This window comes from Ictalurus furcatus, chromosome 18 (assembly GCF_023375685.1).
Source record: "Ictalurus furcatus strain D&B chromosome 18, Billie_1.0, whole genome shotgun sequence".
Classification (NCBI taxonomy): Eukaryota; Metazoa; Chordata; class Actinopteri; order Siluriformes; family Ictaluridae; genus Ictalurus; species Ictalurus furcatus.
In genome coordinates this window covers 17,890,674-17,911,966 of record NC_071272.1, presented here as the reverse complement: position 1 = coordinate 17,911,966, position 21,293 = coordinate 17,890,674, and the positions used below count along the sequence as shown (strand labels likewise).

The following is a 21,293-nucleotide window of genomic DNA, read 5'->3' as shown; positions in this document are numbered from 1 at the left end:
TCAGGGCACTGAAGTTTTCATATGTAATTATGTCTTACAGCAGTAAAATGCCAGACAATATTTGAAGCAATTAAAAAAGTATTTTATGTTTCCAAGTGTTAAATATACAGTCTCTTCCTATTTTCAACAACACCAACAACCAGGCAGACTCTTTTTTTAAATTGTTTTTATAATCTTTCAAAGCTGTGCTGTAAAGTACAGGATAGCTCAATACCGCTAAAATTAGCGCTTCCATTTTTTAATTTAAATTTTTTATTTTTTACTAAAAAGGTCACACAGTGACGTTGAGATCATCTGTTAGGCACACGTCTTCACGTGATACGATTACGCAGGTCAGAGTTCACCAAATTTGAACTTTCATCACGCAGCATAGTGTGAAAATTCTAAGCATGAGCTTCCGTTTCCGGACTGCCATGAATGGAAGACAATGTAGCGCTAAAGTCTAGTGTGACGCCGCTTTATCCTGAGATTGTTATTGTGTTTGTAATTACAGTTGAGCTCTGTTACAGAAGGCAGCTTTAAGCCAGACATAATACTTAATACAACGTGCCAGGAAGCTGTAGGAGTTGCTATCTCACTGAGTAATACTCTTAGGCAGGGTTAGTCACACTTGACAGTGTTACTGTCATTGCATGCCATGACATCCCTCCAATCTATGATTTTATCTGGACCGAAGCTGTCTACATAACATGAGGAAGGATAGATGGATGGATTTTGCTCCGAAGACTCTTTCCAGTCTGTGATTAAAAAAAAAAACATCATCATTGGATGTTTGTAATCTAGCACTCCCAAGCTCGCAGTGCTTGGGGGGGCGGTTGGTTGTTGCAGCGCTCTGTGATTACCCTGTCTTCATAATCGCTGTTCCTCATCACTTTAGCTCAGACTGCCATATGCATGTTGTAGCTTATCAGTAGTATGACCCCTGTTCAAGTCCATGTCTTTCCTACACGGCCTGTGACCTGCTGCATTGTATCTGTGCGGAGAAGTCGTACAGTATCGCCATGGCAACAGTCCAGAGTGTAACAGATGGTCAGAGCGTGCTCGGTAGAGGCTAAAGAGGGATTGATGAGACCCAGAGGGTGAAAAGTGGGTCAGGATTATCCTCTGTACAGTCAGATGATGCTGGACACCAGAAATAAACACATACACACAAATTCCCTGTGAAGCAAGGATGTGCAGGATGTGCATTTGAGTATATTGAGAGGATTATCTGCCAGGCTTTCATATAACTGTAAAAAGAGGGCTTTTCCTCTCTGACATTAAGCCCTGAGCCTGTTGCATAATTCATAAAAATAATCAAAATTAGTTCGCATGTATTATAATAATTTCCAAAGGGCTGGTGTTGAAATATACCTTTATCTGTGTGCATAAATATAGAAAAAAACACGTATAACCTAATTCTTCAGTGTAAATAGTACACATTTATGTAATTATTCAGTTTTTAGAACATCAGAATGTCCAATTACACTGCACTAAGGTCTGGAATTTTCAGTGTGCTGTTTTAGTGTCAATAATATACCTGTATTAATAAGAAATTTACTCATTAACAGAGGTGCCATTAGTTAATAAAACATTAAATGCACACAGAGTTAGTGCTTTCATTTTCTTTACATGAACTCTTTCCTTTCACTTCATCTGAATTCTTTAAGTGACAGGATAACACCCCTGTCTGCTAAAATTGCAGGCTTTTGTAATGTAAAAAAAAAAAAAGAACTAATGGGGCATGTGACTGTGTTCGGAATGAACCAATCACATTCAAACGTTATCAAAATGTTCAAATGTATGTTATTATCATACACCTGTCATCAGTGAAGTGATTCCGATTAACCCCAAATAAAGATCAACCGTTTCTCTAGGATTTTCTTGACATCTTGATTTCATTCGACTATTGAAGCCACGGTCCGCATAGAGCTTACAAAGCATGCACAGAATCTCAAAAAGTATTGATCAGGAGAGGGGTTCTAAAACAGTAGATGAGTGGTTAAAATGGGGCACCACAGGGACATTACCAAGAACAGGATGTGAGAATGGCATAAATACAGACCTAGATAATTAAGTGTTAAAAACATGATAATATGGATGCAACATATTGATATTGTGTGTTTGTATTGGACCAGTGATAACCAACCTTGGTGTCAGGTTTGAAGAATTTTAGCCACTGAAGTAATACCTCTACATCACAGTGATATGTTGACTAGCACAATGCAGATCTTGCATATAAACACAAAATGTCTTCAAGTTTGTTTTCACAGTCTGCGTAATTCTACCCTATCTTCGCTGTTTTAAAGCTGGAAATTCAACCAAGTTAAGCCCCTTCCTTTAGTTTTCTCTGAAAGCCACACCCCTTGAAAACACATTCAGACATATTGTATAGACTAGAACACCTTAATGTTACAGGCAGAGCTTTCTGAATTGACAGGCAATACGATTGACATGTAAGTAAAGACGCCTCCTTGTCTTGGTTGGCTATAGTGCTTCTCCACCAAAGAGCACAGGACACCGCAGCTCAAACCCAGGACTATCCTGGCATATGTCAATTTCCCATCACATGACTCTTACCATTAAAGTAGGAGGAGGGTTTTTTGTTTTTTTTTGAGGTTATTGGATGGTGAGGTTACCGGGCGTTTTTCATTTCACATTTAATGCACTGCATTTCTCTATCAAGCCGACTAGCATGAGACACAGTGAGTTTGTTTTAATGGAAATGAGCACACAAATCACAAATACAATTAGAATACTTTAGTGATGCATCTCAGAAAACTTAAAGCTGAAGCTTTACCTCTGACTCTTACACTGACACTGGAGACTCCATCCATCCATCCTTCCATCCATCCATCCATTTTCTGTAACACTTATCCGACACAGGGTCGCAGGGGAGCCTGAAATTTATCCCAGGGAACTCGGGGCACAAGGTGGGGGACACCCTGGATGGAGTGCCAACAAAATCGCAGAGCACATTCACACACCCATTCACACACTTCAGACAATTTGGGAATGCCGATCAGCTTACTGCGCATGTCTTTGGACTGGGGGAGGAAACCGGAGTACCCGGAGGAAACATGCAAACTCCATGCACACAGGGCACAGGTGGGGTTTGAACCCCCAACCCCGGAGGTGTGAGGCATACGAGACTCCTTCTATAAATGTTAAATAAAGCTTCACCATATAAAAAAATACACTTTTTTTTGTTGTTAAAAACAATATATGTTTTAATCTGTTTATTATTAAGTTTCACTTATCATTATTATTAGCAAGTCCCTGTGAATTAGCTGTTACTATAGTAATAATAATAATGATGATGTATTAGAACAAGTGCATTAATATAAAGCTGTGATTTGCCTTATAGCCAGACCTACGTTCAGAGTTGCTGTTAGAGAAAATTAATCAATATAGAAATGAATATTTTAAACAATTAGAAAATGAACCTTCAAGAATTCAACAGGATTCTGGTGTAATAAAAATGAGTTTGTAGTTTGGTATGTCAGGAATACAGTATGTAAATCAAGTAGTAATAATCTGAAGGACTGTAGCATCGCCGTTGTCACATAGCCGTTTTTAGGAGATCAGCTCGTAAACCCCTAAAACCCCTAAACAAAACGTGACACTAGCAAGAACCCTGAGAGTTAGAATACTGGTTGCCAGTACTGATATACTGAAATACCATTACAGTGTTCCATATAAATAAATCCTGACATCATCTATCTCTATCGTTCTGCATCCCTAAAATGAATCTTTCTTAGATTTCCTGAAATGTTCCCTTGGGAACATGGCATGCTTATTTTAAGTCTCGTTAGTATGATTTAGAGAAGATGGAATGGAATGGAATCTTATGGGACTGGGAAGGAGCAGAGGCCTGTAAACTACAGCATGACTCAATGAGGGAAGTAAAACAAACACGTCATCATTTAATCCAAGACAAAGAGAAGAAATAATGAGCTGATTATCTCAGTGTTATCTCAGTGCAGGGGGAACAATTTTACTTTTTTGATTCATTTGCTTCTTCTGAACTTTTAGAATTTTGTCATTAGAATTGGCAAAGCAGCATAGGTGTGAATTATTAATTCACTCAGGATTTAATTACAATTTTTTTTTTCATTTTTATAAGCCAAGACAAGCCTTGTCAAAATTATGAGTCACCTGCAAACCTGCTATAAGTAATTACATTTTCACACTTGGGGCTCATTCATCAGCATAAGCATTTACATACATAATGTATTTGCTTCTAGCATGCATTACCCTTCAGTGAGGATTTGTGGCTTAAAAACACAGCTCTTGATGAGAATAATATCTCAGATGCATAAAGAAACACTCAACTATTGTATGTCAAGCAAACAAACACAAAACTCTGTTATGCTAATTAGACATACATTAGTAAAGCTAACATTAACCTTATGCTTTTAGATATAAGTGATGTGCTGTGTTGTGTTGGAAGACACTCATACTGGAGAATTGACTTCCACAAGGGCAGTGCATTAAAGGATATGCTGCAGTGTGATATACTGGGAGAAACACACTGGTTATACAATATATAAGTGGCATATAAATCATTGAAATGTAGTCTGTGTATATAGTATCATATATAAAAATGATCATAATAAACATAAAACACACTGTTACAAAGTACTGACACTGGAGACTCCTTCCATCCATCCATCTTCCATACCACTTATCCTATGGAGGATTTCAGGGGAGAATATCCCAGGTAACCTGGGGCACAAGGTTATCCATCACAGGTGACAATCACACACATGTTCACACACTATAGATATTTTGGAAATACCAATCCGCCTACAGCGCATGTCTTTGGACTGGGGGAGGAAACCGGAGTACCCAGAGGAAGCCCCTGAAACGCAGGGAGAACATTCAAGCTCTGCGAACAGAGGGTGGAGGTGGAATTCGAGCCCCCAACCCTAGAGGTGCAAGGCAAACATGCTAACCACTGTGCCCCCAACTCCTTCCATAAATTTTAAATAAACATCACCTTCTCAGAATGATTCATAACAAATGTTCTGTTTTTTTGTTGTTGTTGTTTGTTTGTTTTTGTTAAATAACAACACATTTTGAAATGTGTTCATCACTGGGCTTAGATTATGTTGAGCGTCCACCGGACACGTCCCTGTGATTGAGTTGTTACCATAGAAACGATAAAGTATTAGAATGAGGACAATAATAGAGTAAAAACATGTGATTTGCAGCCGGAGCTACTCTCAAAGCTGCTGCTATAGAACATGAAGCAACACCTTCTGACAGGTTGAAGCATGCAACAGGATCTACTGTTGATTCCGTTCGAAGGTAATACATCTTTTTACTTTTTGTGCATGTTAAGACAGAATTGAGAGAGAGCGAGAGAGAGAGAGAGAGAGAGAGAGAGAGAGAGAGAGAGAGAGCAAAACGGCTGGAACTTATATGCATCTGCAGTAGTAGCATCCTCTTCTCTTCTTCACGCAGCTTGCAACTACAACCTACCATTCATTAAGCAGCATCACACAGCATGATGCTCTCTCTCTCTCTCTCTCTCTCTCTCTCTGCTTTTCCAGGCAGTGAGCCTAGTTTGCCTTCTGGCTCTACCGATTGTTCAATGTGCATTAAAACCCAGCCTAAATACACTCACAGCACAGCAGCCTTCACAGGAACAGAAAATAAACCGCCAGTCTTACCTGCTATTACAAGGACGGCGATGAGGGGAAACTGGAAAGCCAAAGTAAACATAATCTCTCTTTATGAGCAAACAGCAAGTTCGGTTATGAGGTGAGAAATAGTCCAGAGTCCCATTTATCGGCGCGAGTTAATCAATCGCGCGACCGGAAAATGAAAAGCTCGCGTGCTTTTCGGTTCAGTCAGTGCTGCTCTCTGAAATCACACTGGATGGAAAAGCTCGCGCGCGCTCGCTCGCGCCCCCTCTCTCTCTCTCTCTCTCTCTCTCTGTCTGTTCAGCTGCGCGTGGGCAGCTTCCAGCACAGGATACTGAGATTAATGAGCTACAGGTCACAATAACAATAGAGCTCGCGATCTCTGATGGTACTTGCTGACTGTTTTCCTTATGCTGTTTTTAGATGTAATGCGCGCGCGGTCAGTTTCTCCTCTGTTCTTCCCTTCATTGTATTTAACGAGTCTACAGTCAGCCTACTTGCTGAGTCTGTGTGCATACATCCACAATCTCCCTTCGACCTTTAGTCACTTTGTTGCTTTGACTTTGACTTGAACGTATGGCCGTTTCTCTGTAATAATGATGCAGGACATATTTAAATGGGGGCGGAGTCAAAGAGCGCGCGAGGATCCGTTGATAAAAACGAGCATGTGCAGGTTTTTCCTGTTTTTTTTGTTTGTTTGTTTTTGTAAACTTTAACAAAACCTCGGTTTATTTAATATATAATACATTACTCTGCTTAATGTGTCAACAAAACGGCATTAGACAACAGAAAAAGGTACTGGAGCACCTACAATTTTATCTACATGAAGAAATACTGTACATAATCTATGAATAGTACGGATATGCAAATTAAGGACAGGCCCACAACACTATACACCACGCCCACATTCCTTTGCACACTGAAACATAATTGGCCTTTAAGATATATTTCATGCAACTAATAAAACTCAACAACAGGGCATCAACAACAGGGTGGTGGGGTGAGTTTTCCTATACCAACATGTCCTGAAATGTTTTGTTCATCTTATAGCACAGCAATTTGTCAATTCTAAAGACATGTTTATTTCAAAAATGACACATGTTTTACAGAAAATGTACAAAATGCAGAAGTACTGCTGCAGTATATTGGAGGATTGTCTATGTGCAAAAATGCAAGTGATTTGACAGCCATTCTTTAGCAATGCTTTCACTGTACACTGAAAAACATAACTGATCCATGGAGTTACTCAGACTGAAAGACAGGAAACAAGAAACGTTCATGTGCTTGTATGTGTGTTACTACAGTACTTATAGTGTGTCTCATGCCTAAAGCAACTATCTCCCCCGTGTGGTCAATGCGTGTTTCTACATCTGATGTAGTCTTATTTTCTTCTTTTTTTTTTTTCTTTTTTTTTTTTTTTAGCTCTGTGGCTGTATTAAACTGGTCCAAATATTTACATTTTTGGCATGCTTACCCTTACAGAAAAGTCGGTTTCACATGTGAAATTTACAAATGTGGTTTTTAGACACTTCACAGGAAGTTTCACGGAATATTTCACACATTTTTTCACATACAGTGGATGTTTCACATGCATATGTTGTTATATATTTTTTTCATGTATGAAATATGGTTGATTTTTTTGTCATCTTCAGTAACTATTTCATCCTGATCAAAAGTCAGGGAGGATCTAGAGGATCTAGTTCACAGGATCATTGGGTGTGAGCTGAGAATACATAGGGGCACTTTAACATAGCCAATTCACCCGCTAGCATGTTTTCACAAGGGGGAAACCAGAGGCACCACACACAGACATGGGAAAAATGTGAAATTCTGCACAGAAAGTAACTTGAGCTCAAGACTGTACCAGGGGCCCCTGTGATTTTCACAGGTTAGTTTTTTCACATGATTCATTTGTTTTAAGAAGTGGAGAATGTGTTTTTATTTTTCAGATGTGATCTTCATACATAAGTTGTTTGATCACATGATCACACACAGTCCCCTCCGAAACTATTTGAATGACAAGGCCAATTCATTTGTTTCTGCTATACACCAAGGACACTTGGGTTTGAGATCAAAAGATGGATATGCGACGAGAGTTTAGGATTTCAGCTTTTATTTCCCGGTATATGCATCTAGATGTGTTAAATGACATAAAACATAGAATATTTTATATCTGACCAACCAATTTTTAGGTGAGAAAAAATATAGGTACAGATAAGTTTTGAAGTGAAAAAAAGTAAACAGTTATTTGGCTGCATATCCCTTTTTTGTAATAAATGCATCAAGCCTGTGACTCAGTGACCACCAAATTGTTGGTTTCTTCTTTTGTGATGTTTTTCCAGGCTTTTACCCCAGCCTCTTTCAGTTGCATGTTTCAGGGGGTTTCTCCGGTCTTTCAGTCTCTTCTTCAAGAGGTGAAATGCATTCTTAACTGGGTTAAGGTCTTGTGGTTTATTTGGCCACTCTAAAACCTTCCACTTTTTCTCCCTGATGAAATCCTTTGTTGTTGGGTTTGGCAGTGTGTTTTGGATCATTGTCTTGCTGCATGATGAAGTTGCTTCCAATTAATTTGGATGCATTTCTCTGTAAATTGGCAGACATAATGTTGCTGTAAACTTTTGAATTCATTTTGCTGCCACCATTATGAGTTACATCATCAGTAAAGATTAGTGGGCCGGTTCCAGAAGCGGCCATGCAAGCCCAAGCCATGACGCTACCTCCACCATGTTTCACAAATGAGCTTGTATGTTTTGGATCATGAGCAGATCTTTTCTTTCTCCACACTTTGGCCTTTTGGCCACTTTGGTAGAGTTTAATCTGCATTCCAGAACTTTTGTAGTTCATCTCTGTATTTCTTTGTGAATTCCAATCTGGCTTTCTGATTCTTACTGCTGATGAGTGGTTTGCATCTTGTGGTATGGCCTCTATATTTCTGCTCTAAGTTTTCTTTGAACGGTAGATACCTTCTTTGAACAGTAGATACCTTCACCCCTGCCCTGTCGAGGTTGATGGTGATGTCACTGACTGTTGTTTTTGGCTTTTTCTTCACAACTCTTTCACAATGTTTCTGTCATCAGCTGTTGTTGTTTTCCTTGGTCGACCCATTCAGAGTCTGTTGCTCAGTACACCAGTGGTTTCTTTCTTTTTCAGCACATTCCAAATTGTTGTATTAGCTATGCCCAATGTCTGTGCAATGCCTCTGATTGATTTTCCCTCTCAGCTCCCTTCTCAGCTTCAAAATGGCTTGCTTTTCTCCCTTAAACAGCTCTTTGAACTTCATGTTGACTTATCCTATTTAAAAAACAAATGTAGTCTTCACAGGTGAAACTTAGGGCTAAAACCAAGAGTAGATGTTCAGAGCTATTTATTGTTTAAACAATCAATCTAACAGGGCACACCTGCGTAACAAGCAACACATGTCAGTCTGATACAAAGGTTCTATGTTTTATGACGTTTAACACATCTTCATATAAATACCAGGAAATAAAAGCTGGAATTCTAAACTCTCTTCCCATATTCGTCTTTTGATCGAATGTCTTCAGGCTACTGCAAAATGCATTTGCATGTGCAATTTCAATTTGAAATGCCTTTCACTTGAAGTGAAATGCATGTGATTATACTGTAGATTTTTGGTCTGCTTAAGTATCATGATTTTTTTTTCTCACAATTACACAATTAGAACAAATTACTGCTGTATTAACAGTAATGGGATCAAATGTTTGAACTAAATAAACACAAACATAATTTACTCAAATGAATAGATCATAAAATAAATTTGCAGTGCATATCTATTTATCTGTGTCATCCTGTTACTAACTTATGGATCATGATGATCCAGTCACTATTCAAAGCAAAATAAGATGTAGATATTTAATTTAATCAGCCAAGGCAACAGTTTATGTCTACCCACTACATTTTATGTGCGTTGTCAGGTCTTATTTTAGAATCTTTTCAAATGCAAAATGCTTTCTCTCAGATCCCCACTGTCATTACCATCACACGAGGGAAATTACCAATTCCAAATAAACCAGCAGAATTAATTTACCCACTACAGTATGTGTCTGTTTCATATTCAACTGCAGAGCCTTTTTAGGCACATCTAGGCCTGGATATTTCACCATCTCTCAAGATAAGATTCAAATTTTAATATTATTTTACAATAATACAAGGCCTACAGGAACAATTTGTTTGAAGTGCATCTGGTTTCCTAACATATATTGGTTCTAGGATTTTACTCAGTTCAGCTCATGGCTTAGTTTGAGCGGAAACATGCGCATGCAGTGATGGCTGGTCATGATATTAGAAAGGAGGCTTAAATGAAATATCTTGACCGTGAAATTATTAGGGTTGAGAAATGTATTTTATCACAAGGTTTCATTGGTGGTGTTATAAGAATAAGGCGCAGCAAACTATTCCACACGCACACACAAACACACACACACACACACACACACACACACACATACTTAAAGACAGAAAGCAATCATGATTTAAAAAAAATTTTAAGTGACCTGCTGGGTTCATGCCGATTTCCGCTGAATCCACTTTGTTCATGTTCAGTACACCTCTGTCTGTATCTCACATACACCTTCTCAAACCGCTGGTGACGGACGTCTCAGAGAAGTGCGCTGCAAAATATTTGTCCAAATGGAGAGCAAATCTAGAGGTATTTTACTCTGTATAATAAACTTACAATACTTTCTCTGATAGGCTGCATGAAAGTACAGACTGGGCTAGAAAGAAATCAGCACCAACCTTGCTTCTGTGTACCATTCCATTGTGTGTGTGCATGTGTGTGTTTGATCTCTGGTGGTGCTAGTGTGTTTGGTTCCACAAGAATCCCCCAAAAAATCCATGTTCAGACATTTATTAAGAGTAAATAACCTCATGATGCCAAAAATGAAACATATTGATGTCTTTTTTATCTTTGAAAGACAGGGGGTCTTAGCACTGCTGACATCAGAATCGTAAATAAATGAAGCGGGGGTAAATTGTAGTTGTACATAACTGTTTAACGTGTTCACAATGAAAAACACAAACAAATGCAAACTGGAGTGGAGCAATGGACAGAAGTAGGTCCCATCATGCACCACAGAATATAGGTGGCAGGGTTTGTTGCAGATGACAGACTAAATCAGTATGTCCTTGACTGAAGGTGAAAAGCTGATTTGTGGTGCTGCTTCTGTCAAAGATGATCAAACATTTTTTTTATTTTTTTTTAAATCACTGTTACAGAAATGTTTTTATTTTACTTAATTTTGCTAAGTAATGTACCATATTAAACAATAGGCCATATTTCTGATTAAAAAAAAAAACGAAAAGAAAAAAAAACAATATGGATGTCTGATTTGACCTGCAGAGAGAGAACAAAATGTTTGGTAATTTATTTTCTTCTATTCTACTAATGCAGGTACTAATGCAGTAGCTATTAAATAAGCGTGTAAGATATATAAAAATGATAGGTTGCCAAAAACCTTTGAACAGTACTATTTATTTATTTGTTTGTTTGTTGGTTTGTCTGTCTATCTATCTATCTCACTGTAGAAATCATAAATTCCCCTTTTTTATACAGTTTTTGGTACCAGGATACTAGTCTTCACATTACGTGGTGTTGGATTGAAATGAAAATCAGTGGTATCTCCCCATCCCTAGTTCAGTCTCCCAACTAATCCCCCGTGCTGATGTGTTGGTTTGGTCCACTGCAGAGCTGCAGTGTGGGTGTGTGAGAGAGAGGACTGCAGCACTGCAGCACAGAAATCACCAGACTGAGCTGAGATTTGCTGCAGAACACAGCTCTCCAGAACCGTTATGTTAAACTGGAGCCATCTTTCTCTCTTTATTCAGAACACAGTGCCTTTGGAGCAAGACAGCTGGAAAGATGAGGCTGCTGAAAGGACAGGTTTGGCATGACAAATGTTTGGCTCTGTGAATAAATTTGACTACACATTAGACAGGTCGTGTGCCAAACAGATGTAAAGCTCATTAGTTGGTAATGATATATTTTGGCATATGGGTAGACCTTATGGCCTTAATCAAATGCACATGTACAGATTTGACTGTTGGAAACACTGCACTGATTCTAACCAGTGTTGTTTATTTGCAATTTTTCCTTCTTCTTCTGATTCTCCTTTTCATATGCTTCTCCTTTTTACACAAATATACAGCTAACAACATACCTGCTTGTATGGAGTGTTACTTTGTCAGGTAAGAGGCACTTACTGTTTTAGAAGCTCCTGAATGTGTCTAATGATTAATGGAACATAGGATGTGGTTTGCTCCATAAACTAAAGTAGCAGTTTGGGTTTTTACAACCCTTACAAATTGCAATGAAAACTTTCACAATGCGTCCCCTTTCTGCCAATCAACCCCATTCCCTCTGTTAAAATTAACAGAGCAGTTTTCTGTGTTTTTTTTCAGGGAGTCAAGCTAATTTGAGGGCCAGAAAGTGTTAACAGGAAATCATAATTTTGCTTAGGTTTTGTAAATTATGTAAAAATTGTGAAACATTGAAATGAATGACACAGTGAATTGTGTCATTAATTATGACTTGCTGATGAGTTTGCAGTTGGAGCAAATGGATCCACAAAAGCCTTCTGTAACTGTTGCTGGAATCCAAAAAACCCACCCTAATCTATTCAATTTAAGTTCAAGCTTGTGTGTGTGTGTGTGTGTGGTGTGTTTTTCAGTTTTAATGAGCCCTGTTCTTTGTGATGATAACGATGATGACAACGATTATGACAGTGATGATGAGGAAATGACTGTGTGTCAGGAAGAGGATAATGACCTGAGAGTTACCTGTCCTCTGCGGCCTAAACCAAACTTCCACACTGAGTTTGCGTTCTCCATGTCCAAGGGCACAAAAGAGATCATCGTTAACACCAACGTCTCTGGGATGATGCCTGAACCCAGCTTTAGGCATAACACTTATGTGGAAGAGCTGGAACCATATGGGTTCAAACTGACCATGATGCGCTTCACCATCACAGAGAACACGACATTTATGTGCAAAGTGACCAAGGAAGAGAAGAGACTGTTTGTTGACGTGGGTAAGCAACTACTAAACATTTTGGTGAACTGTGAATGTTTTTGTGTGCTTGGAATGTATGGTTTTTGCAACAGGTGTTAATGTGTATGAGTAATGTGTTGGGTATAAATTCTACAAGTCTCTATAAATCTATTACCTCAATTGGTGTTTTGATGATGGTGGTGGAGAGCACTATCTAAAATGTCGCTCCAAAATCTCCAATAGCTGTTCAGTTGGGTTGAGATCTGGTGACTGTAAAGGTCACTGCATATGATTTACATCATTTTCATCCTCATCAAACCATTCAGTGAGTTCTCATGATCTGTGGATGGGGGGCGGGGTCATCCTGGAAGACACCACTCCCACCAGGATAGAAATGTTTCAATCGTAGAAAAGGAGATCAGTCAAAAGAACTTTGTATTGCTTTGCAGTCATGCTTCCCTCTAAGGGGGCAAGTGGAGCCAGCCAGTTTTTCCTTTAATTTGTCACTTTAATAGATAGATATCAGTATCTATCTACCCAGAGTAAGATAGACAGACACTCACTGGCAACTTTATTAGGCTTACTGAAAACCTGGACAGTTGAAGCCTGGAAAAAGAGCAGCTGTTTTTCCTAAAACTGTTCAATACAGAAATTGAAATGCCTGTGCACACTGTAGCCTCCGATTCTTGGCTGACGGGAGTTGAACACAATGTGGCCTTCTGCTGTTGTAGACCATCTGTCTCAGGGATGTTTTGCATTCTGAGATGCTTGTCTTCTCATCGTGGTTGTAAAGAGTGGTTCTTTGACTGTTGCGCATTAAAATACTAGCAGATCAGCAGTTTCTTAAATACTCAAACCAGCCTATCTGGCAGCAAACAAACATGCCACAGTCACTGAGATGACACTTTTCCCCCCTCATTCTGATGTTTGATGTAAACATTAGCTAAAGCACTTCATCTGTATCTGCATGATTTTATGCATTGTACCGCTGCCACAAGATTATAAGATTAACAGATTTAATAACTGCATGAATGTGCAGGTGTACAGGTATTCGTAATAAAGCAGACAGCGATTGTAAATATACACGTGGTTATAATCTGTAATATACCAACTTTTTTCATTTTTATGTACATTTTATTTGATTTTAATATTGTTCCGTTAATTTAAACAGAAAAATAGGATTTTCAATGTAGCAAACAGCAATCAACTAAACAAAACATATGCTTTTTACAACAGATATTTTTTACAATCCTACAATTTTACAATTTACAAAGTTCAAATTTATTTCTGATTTTGCAATAGCACATTCCAAGTCTAAACTAATTATTGAGTATTAATATTAATGCAAGATCAACTCTTTTTTTCAATTAATTGTTATTTTTTTATTTATTCATTAATTTATTACGTTTTCCTTTTAAAATCCTGTTAATGTCTCAGTCAGTTCTATTCATCAGTAAGCTCAAAAGTTTGCATCCCTGGTTCACATTGACAGCCAGAACATGTTTGCTTGTTTTTGAAAAGTCTTCTGATAAAACCCTTACGATGAAGAGGAATTTCACCTTTGAGCATGACAACGCAAACCCAAATCAAACCTCCAGATCAACAAAGGAATGGCTTCACCAAAACCAGTTCAAGGTTTTGGAATGGTTCAGACCTAAATCCAATGAAAAAAATCTGTGGGGTGACCTGAAGAGGGCTGTATACAGGAGAGCCCAGCAAATTTGACAGAGATAGAATACTTTTGCAAGGATGAATTGCAAATTCTGATCCTGAATGACTCTTACCCAAAAAGATTGAATGCTGTGATCAAATCTAAAGGTGCTTCAACTAAGTATTAGTTTAGGGGTGTGCACACTTATGCAACCAGGTTATTGCAGTTATTTTTTATATTCACTGTATACTGTATGTATGTGTTATACATTATAATGTATAAAGTGTTCCCTTCTTTTATCCTCTAGATACCCTTCAGCCCTGCTCCTCGATCAGTGTGTTTCTTCAGAGTTACCCCTGGCTACTGAGTCTAATGCTTCCTTTCTGTATTATTCAGACACTGGAGGCCATTTAAGCATCAATCTGAAGCACAGTTGCCCTCTGTCAGTGTGTCAGTGTTTCAGTGTTATATCCGTGATGAAAGCCTGGGAGGGAGAAATAAATAAAATAGTCTGCGTCATTTACAATGCTCTGTAATTTTACAGCACTATTTTAGATATGTACAGTAAGTGCCACTAGCTGCCTCTATGATGGTGTCTTTTGTCACGTTTGATACTTTACCGTGCTACACAAAACCTGCTGCGTCTGAGTAAAATGATCATGTTCATGGCGTTTAGATCAAATTTAACTGTAGCAGCATTTATGTGGTGGATTTTAACAGCCTTTGGGTTAAAGTTACAGGACATGACATAATAAAAAGTATCAAATATCAAGTAAGACAAAATTTATGGTCTTTAACTTAAGTGTACATTTATTTAAATGGCTTTTCCCTATTTTTGTGATTTTTGTTTATGTACTCTGGCATTGCTATTTGTATTTGCTTTATATATTTATAATAACTCATCATTTAAAGCCTTATATTATTATATCTGTTATACAGAATGTCTAAAGGCAAACTGAAGTATTTTAAATTCACTGTTCAGCGTGCCTGATTTGTAGTCTAATCGCTAATTAATGGGCTATTATTATTATTATTATTATTATTATTATTATTATTATTATTACTGATTAGTAGATCCTGGGCCAAAAGCTAAGCATCAACCAACTCCTCACCCCTTCCAAACATCAGCATGTAGGAAAGCTTATCCATGGTTATCCTTTTTTTTTGTTTGTTTTTGTTTCTCCTAATCTATCAACCCGAGGGTGCTTGAATTTTGAGCAGCATACACATGACCAAAATGATAGTCCAATCATTTTGATTTAAAGAGACTGTTTGTTGATTACAATCTACGCAACAGTACAAAATGTTTGAGCTACCTGTAGAAACAAACATGAGAGCAGTAATAAAAAAATAAAATAAAATCTTACATTTAGTTGACACCAGTGCTAAAACTCAAAAACTAGTAAAAAAAAAAAAAAAAAAAAATTTAAAAATCTCAATTTTAATATTTGTTTATTTCTCTATTTGTTAATGTACATATTAATATCATTAACTTAATAGCTGCAGCTGCAATCACAGTTAAAGGAATCCTGAAAGTAGGGTTTTCATTTTGTGTGTCCTTTGGTCCCACACACTAATAACTGTGTTCTGTTAACTCACTGATGATGATAGGTGTTGTGGCTCAGTGTAGTGGCCATTCAATCGGATCATTCGGTTTAAATCTATACTCATCAAGGGCCCACCAGTGACCAGGGCCCTGGGACACATGCCTAGTACACCTCATCTGTAATCCATTCCTGATCATTATTATTATTATTATTATTATTGTTGTTGTTGTTGTTGTTGGTGGTGGTGGTGTTATTTTATTAGTTTATTAATTTGTTTTATTTATAGCTTCTCATTTTATCTCACATATACTGTAAAAGCTCTTGCATTGTATCTCACAGCAATAATTCTCTGCAATATGCTGAATTCTGCTTGTAGCTTTCAAATAAAATTAGACACACAGTACTGGGAAAGAGTCCTGCCTATTTGCTGGGAACATTTTGTGCCTGATTTAAGAAACACACGCTTTTCCTGCATCATATCCACACTTATGGACAGTCAATTTAAGACTCTTTATATATATATATATATATATATATATATATATATATATATATATATATATATATATATATATATATAAAACAAAGTAATATTAACATCTGTCGCTTTCTAGACTATTTGTTTTTCTTAATCTTTGCTAACTTTCTACAAATTAAAATATAGAACAAAACCGTTTTGGTGACTCCCCTGATAACCTTAGATTTAAAAAAAAATGTTTTTGTTTGTTTGTTTTAAATTAGTGTTGTTTTGGGGTTGTTTTTTTGTTTGTTTGTTTTTTTAGCTTCTTGCATCATTCAACAAAAATGATATTTTCTCAAAAAACTGGACACTAGTAGCTTCATTATTATTATTATTATTATTATTATTATTATTATTATTATTATGTCAAGCATACTGTTTTTGTCTTTTTTTTTACTCATGGACAATCCAATTTCTTAATATAAGTATTTAGACTTAATCAAAATTCGTACATCATGCAATTTTAAGTTAAAATAGAGGGAGAGAGAGAAAACATAAAAGAATCTGCATATGCAAATAAACAGCTGGTGTGTTAAGGGTTAGTGTGAGTCAGGCTACAACAGGAACACCGGTCAGAGATACAAACTTCACTGAAAAGAAACGAAAGTGAAAATGTGGGTTTAACTGACAGGTGGACGAATAATAACCGAAACTTTCTTTACGAAAGGTAGGCTATTTATTGTATTTTAGGCTACTTTTACTATATTACAGCTGTTCATCTGTTCATCTCATGCATGGTTTGAATGCAGTATTATATATGTAGTAAGTTTCAGGAAAAGCTTGAAAAGAAATATCGCCTAAACCTGCCAGTGTTTCCCTGAATGCGTTAGTGTTTCTATCTCTGCATATTCGAGTTTCTCTCCTCTGTTTCTCAAGAAATAAATGATACAAACCTGTATCTGCTCACAGAGAATATGTATATATGTGTATATTCTGGGCAGAGAATCAACTGCAGTGGAATATATTGTAAAACGTTCCGTGTTAAAGCTCACTGAAACGATATTTATCTGACGGAGTGAGTAAGGGATCGTCTAAAAAGTGCATGACATAGACAATAATGAAAGATTCTATATAGACCAGGGATGTCAAGAATACAGCTTGCCGGGACCAGACTTGATCTAAAATAAAATCGTTTTGTGGGCTGTAATTGAATATGAAAGATTTGAAAAAGGTGCTAGTCTCTGTTTTTCCGTTAGGGGGTATGATAGAGCAATAAACTCAGGGCTGTAAAGTCAGCTACTTTTAAAAATGTAATGTTTTAGCCATGTCTCTTTTCAAAAGAACTCATTTAGGGTTCATTTAAGGGTAAACATTTAAGCAATTACAACTTAATTTTTTTTATTTGTAAATCATTTTTACACACACTCGCACACTTAAATATTATGAGCTAATTAGATTGAAATTCAAAATGTGAAAATGTTCAAGGGGGTGAAAACTTATGCAAGCATGCAAGCCACTGTATGTATATATGTATGTATAGATGTATGTATGTATAGATGTATAGATGTATAGATGTATGTATGTATGTATGGGTGGATGTACATACAGTGGAGTCCAAAAGTCCCTAGCTGGGGTTTGCCCAGGCTCCCTGTGCAAACCCCTGCTGTTTTCTATTCTTTTTATTTATTTGTTCTCTTTATTGTCATTTTGTGCCATTCTATAACTTTCTTATATATAAAAGCAGCAATTCCACAGGATGTACATATTAACACTCATGTACAATATTTAATCTTGCTTCTCCTCAGGAGGAATTCAGAAGGAACAGCACAACGATGCAAATCACGTTCAGCGGATGGGAGGCCTGCTGCGAAAACTTTAAGCAGCTGGAACCAGGCCAGGCCCCCAAAAAAAGCCACGGTTACACCATGTTCCATGGGACACACAAGAGCAATGCCCAAACTATAATAACTACAGGATTTAAGCCTTCAGCCGGAGGAACACTGGGAGCTGGTGTCTACTGCAGCAGGGACATTAACAAAGCCAAAGCCTACCCAGCATTCTGTTCTCCTAATGACAGAGTAGTGTTCAAGCTGCAGGTAAGAGTGGGCAAGGTAAAGAGAATTGACAGCCAGTGCATGCATCTGCAGACCACGTGGCATCAGAATGGATACGACACAGCCTGGCTGCCTGCCTCTGTGACGGGCTTTGAGGAAGACTGCGTGTGGGACCCAAAGAGGCTCACAGTTGTCGGTATAGCACACTGTGAGGATGCTGGCGTAAAGAATTCTTTGGAGAGTCTCATAAAGCAGCAAGGAAGAGGACCAGGACAAGAGGAAAGTGGGCAAGCAGGGAAACCTTGCAAGAGCTGTGGAATGCAAACACAAAAGCCACACACTTTGGTGAAGTGCTGGGTCTGTAAGACAGCCATATGTCCCTTCATGAATAAGCACATGTGCTCGAAGAAGTGATTACTCACCCACTTTCTCCTCTTTGATTCACTAATGATTGTTTCTTTAGCGTACAGTATGCTGCTTTGTGTGATCATTTGTATTTATATCACTAGACAATAACTTGTAAGTAATTCATAATTCCAGTCTTGGTTTCTCCCAAGGTGTCTACTTCTTTATCTGAATCTTTGAGAGTCTTTTCTTACCAATGTCAGTCGTTTGCTCACTGTCGTCTGTAAAACTGTTGAGATTATCTGTATTGTAAAATGTGCTATAAAAAAGAAAATATATTTCATTCTAACAATTCTTACGAGAAAACAAATAGCCCTTAAAATGAGCTAATTGATATTTATAATGTATACGTTAGAAATTACGAATGTGACATTAATGTGAAAATTTAAGTCACTGGAAAATAGATGAAAATGAAAGTACATGATGTGATGAAATTTTCAGTTTTCTTTATTACCTCAGTAGGATAGATTCATTGGTAGAATCCACAGATCAGCATAGCCATCATTCTTGGTGACAATTTAGTCTTATTAATTATTAATTATCGAATGTTGGGTGCAGTTCTTTGCTTGTATTTCCTCAGTTGTAAGTCGCTTTGGATAAAAGCGTCTGCTAAATGAATAAATGTAAAAGTAATGGAGGGAATATAGAGAGACTGGTGAAGGAACAACTGGGTACATTTGCAATATCAAACCGATAACAGGAACTTGTATTGTATAAGTTCTGCAACATTAAATGTAATTATAAATTCATAAAATGTATGTCATGTCATTCTTTAATCAATAAAATATGTCATCATTAGCAAATTGCTGTGGTTTAAGAGGTGTAAACACTTGGATATGCTGTTATTGGGAAATAATCCCTTCAGGGTGGTAAAAGTGAATCTGATTCATCACATCTACCTCATTGTTGATTATTTTCCTACAGTATAAGAGAGTATCCCTTTGTGTTCTATTCCTTACCTAATGCAGTTTGAAAATATGCATAATATGCAAGGAACAAATTCTGTTTGCTGTTGCCAGTGTTGGGTAAATTATTCCAAAAAAGTAATTCATTACAAATGGCTAACTACTACTTTGAAATTGTAATCTGATTACATTACTGATTACTGCATGTAAAAAGTAATCAGATTACTAATTGCTTTTCTTTCAATTTACTTTCAAAACCTATCAAACCTACAAAAATACACTACAAAGTGAAACTCAAAGTTCTTTCATTAATTTTAGCGAGCGTCAATGTATGACATGATCAGAAAAAGTCGGATTTATCATGACACTTGCCTCGGGTGTTGTCACTGTTTGTAGGACTACCAGACCGATAAAATATAAAACTTTTCTAAACAGGCTAGTTTGGTGTCGCTAGCCAAGGGGAGGCACAGCTAAGCTATGGGTTTCGCTGCTACAGTGCCATGCAAAGTACATTATCTTTCCTTCTGCTCTGCTCATATCACGTTCACGTAAACTGGAACTCATATAGACATTTACACACCTTGTTTTCCTGCTCAGCATCAGAGGATGTTACTGTTTCAGTTGCAACTTAGCATATATCCATTTTTCCTCACACTGACTGTGAGCTAGTGTGTGGCAGAATTGAGAGACTGTCAGCCAATATGACATAAGTATGTCCATGCATTTTCCTGTAAGCCCTGTCTGATTGGTCTCGCCACCATTTACCGAAGATATAAAATTGCATCACCGCCCTCTTCTTTTACTGACGTTCAGTTACGTAGTGACAAACCACTCCAATTGGATACATATTTAGGACCAAAGAAAAAAATCTTTGGGGCTACAACACCGAATAACCCAGGCAAGGCTACGCCCCTGGCAGCCGTGCAAAACATGATTTATTTTAAAAATCCATTTTACTTAATATTGTTTTCTTCACAATAAATAATAATTTTGTAATGCAAGTAACATAATTTTATTGGCATCAGTAACTGTAATCAAATAACATAAATTTAAAATGTAATGCATTACATTACTGCATATCAGAAAAAGTCATTAGATTACAGTTACTTTGTAACATGTTTTACCCAACTCTGGCTGTTGCAGTGTTTTTTTTGTGGTAAATGGATCAGAAATGTGTAGTTCTATGGACCAAGTTTAATAAATGGCAGGGTAAATGGCACTGTGAGATTATCAGACAGCCCCATTCATGACAACCCAGACACACATAGAAAAATATCCTTAATCTCTATCAATTTCTCACCATAATCAGTTAAGAGCTAAGTGCCATGTGCAAAATTCCATGAAAACACAATGCAGAGTCAGATATGAAAAGTGAAGAAAATGTATTGTTTGAATTTATTGTGTGAGGTTGTGTAGTAAATCTCACACAAACTGAAACGCAAATGGTTTCAGTGTACATGCAAGCCTGGATAAACACAGATATGAGTTATACCCATCTGCTGAGTTCACCCATGTACTTCATAGGGAATTTCCACAGGAAATGAAAACAAAGCACCAAAAAAACGGTAATAAAAATAAAAAATAACGGCATTAATCCTAGCAAATCACACAAGATACAGACTGACGAAATCTGAA

At 37.3% G+C, this 21,293-nt stretch overlaps 2 protein-coding genes across 3 annotated transcripts in view; one reads left to right on the top strand and one right to left on the bottom strand.

Annotated features, from left to right (window-relative positions):
* Window positions 1-6,179, bottom strand: part of nectin1a (nectin cell adhesion molecule 1a) — a 37,745-nt gene extending 31,566 nt beyond the window's left edge. Inside the window, exon 1 of one of the 2 annotated variants that reach the window (XM_053648949.1) lies at window positions 5,658-6,179. In XM_053648949.1, coding sequence (XP_053504924.1) covers window positions 5,658-5,709 — 52 coding nt within the window. In that variant the 5' untranslated portion in view covers window positions 5,710-6,179. The remainder of the gene's footprint in view (window positions 1-5,657) is intronic. The other variant, XM_053648948.1, reaches the window with a different exon arrangement.
* A 10,417-nt stretch (window positions 6,180-16,596) lies between these two features.
* On the top strand, window positions 16,597-20,589 carry LOC128622362 (uncharacterized). The gene is made up of 2 exons (XM_053648809.1): window positions 16,597-17,021; window positions 18,100-20,589. Exon 2 carries the CDS (start codon window positions 18,127-18,129, stop codon window positions 18,760-18,762), a length of 636 nt encoding a protein of 211 aa, XP_053504784.1. The 5' UTR covers window positions 16,597-17,021; window positions 18,100-18,126; the 3' UTR covers window positions 18,763-20,589.
* Window positions 20,590-21,293: the final 704 nt, after the last annotated feature.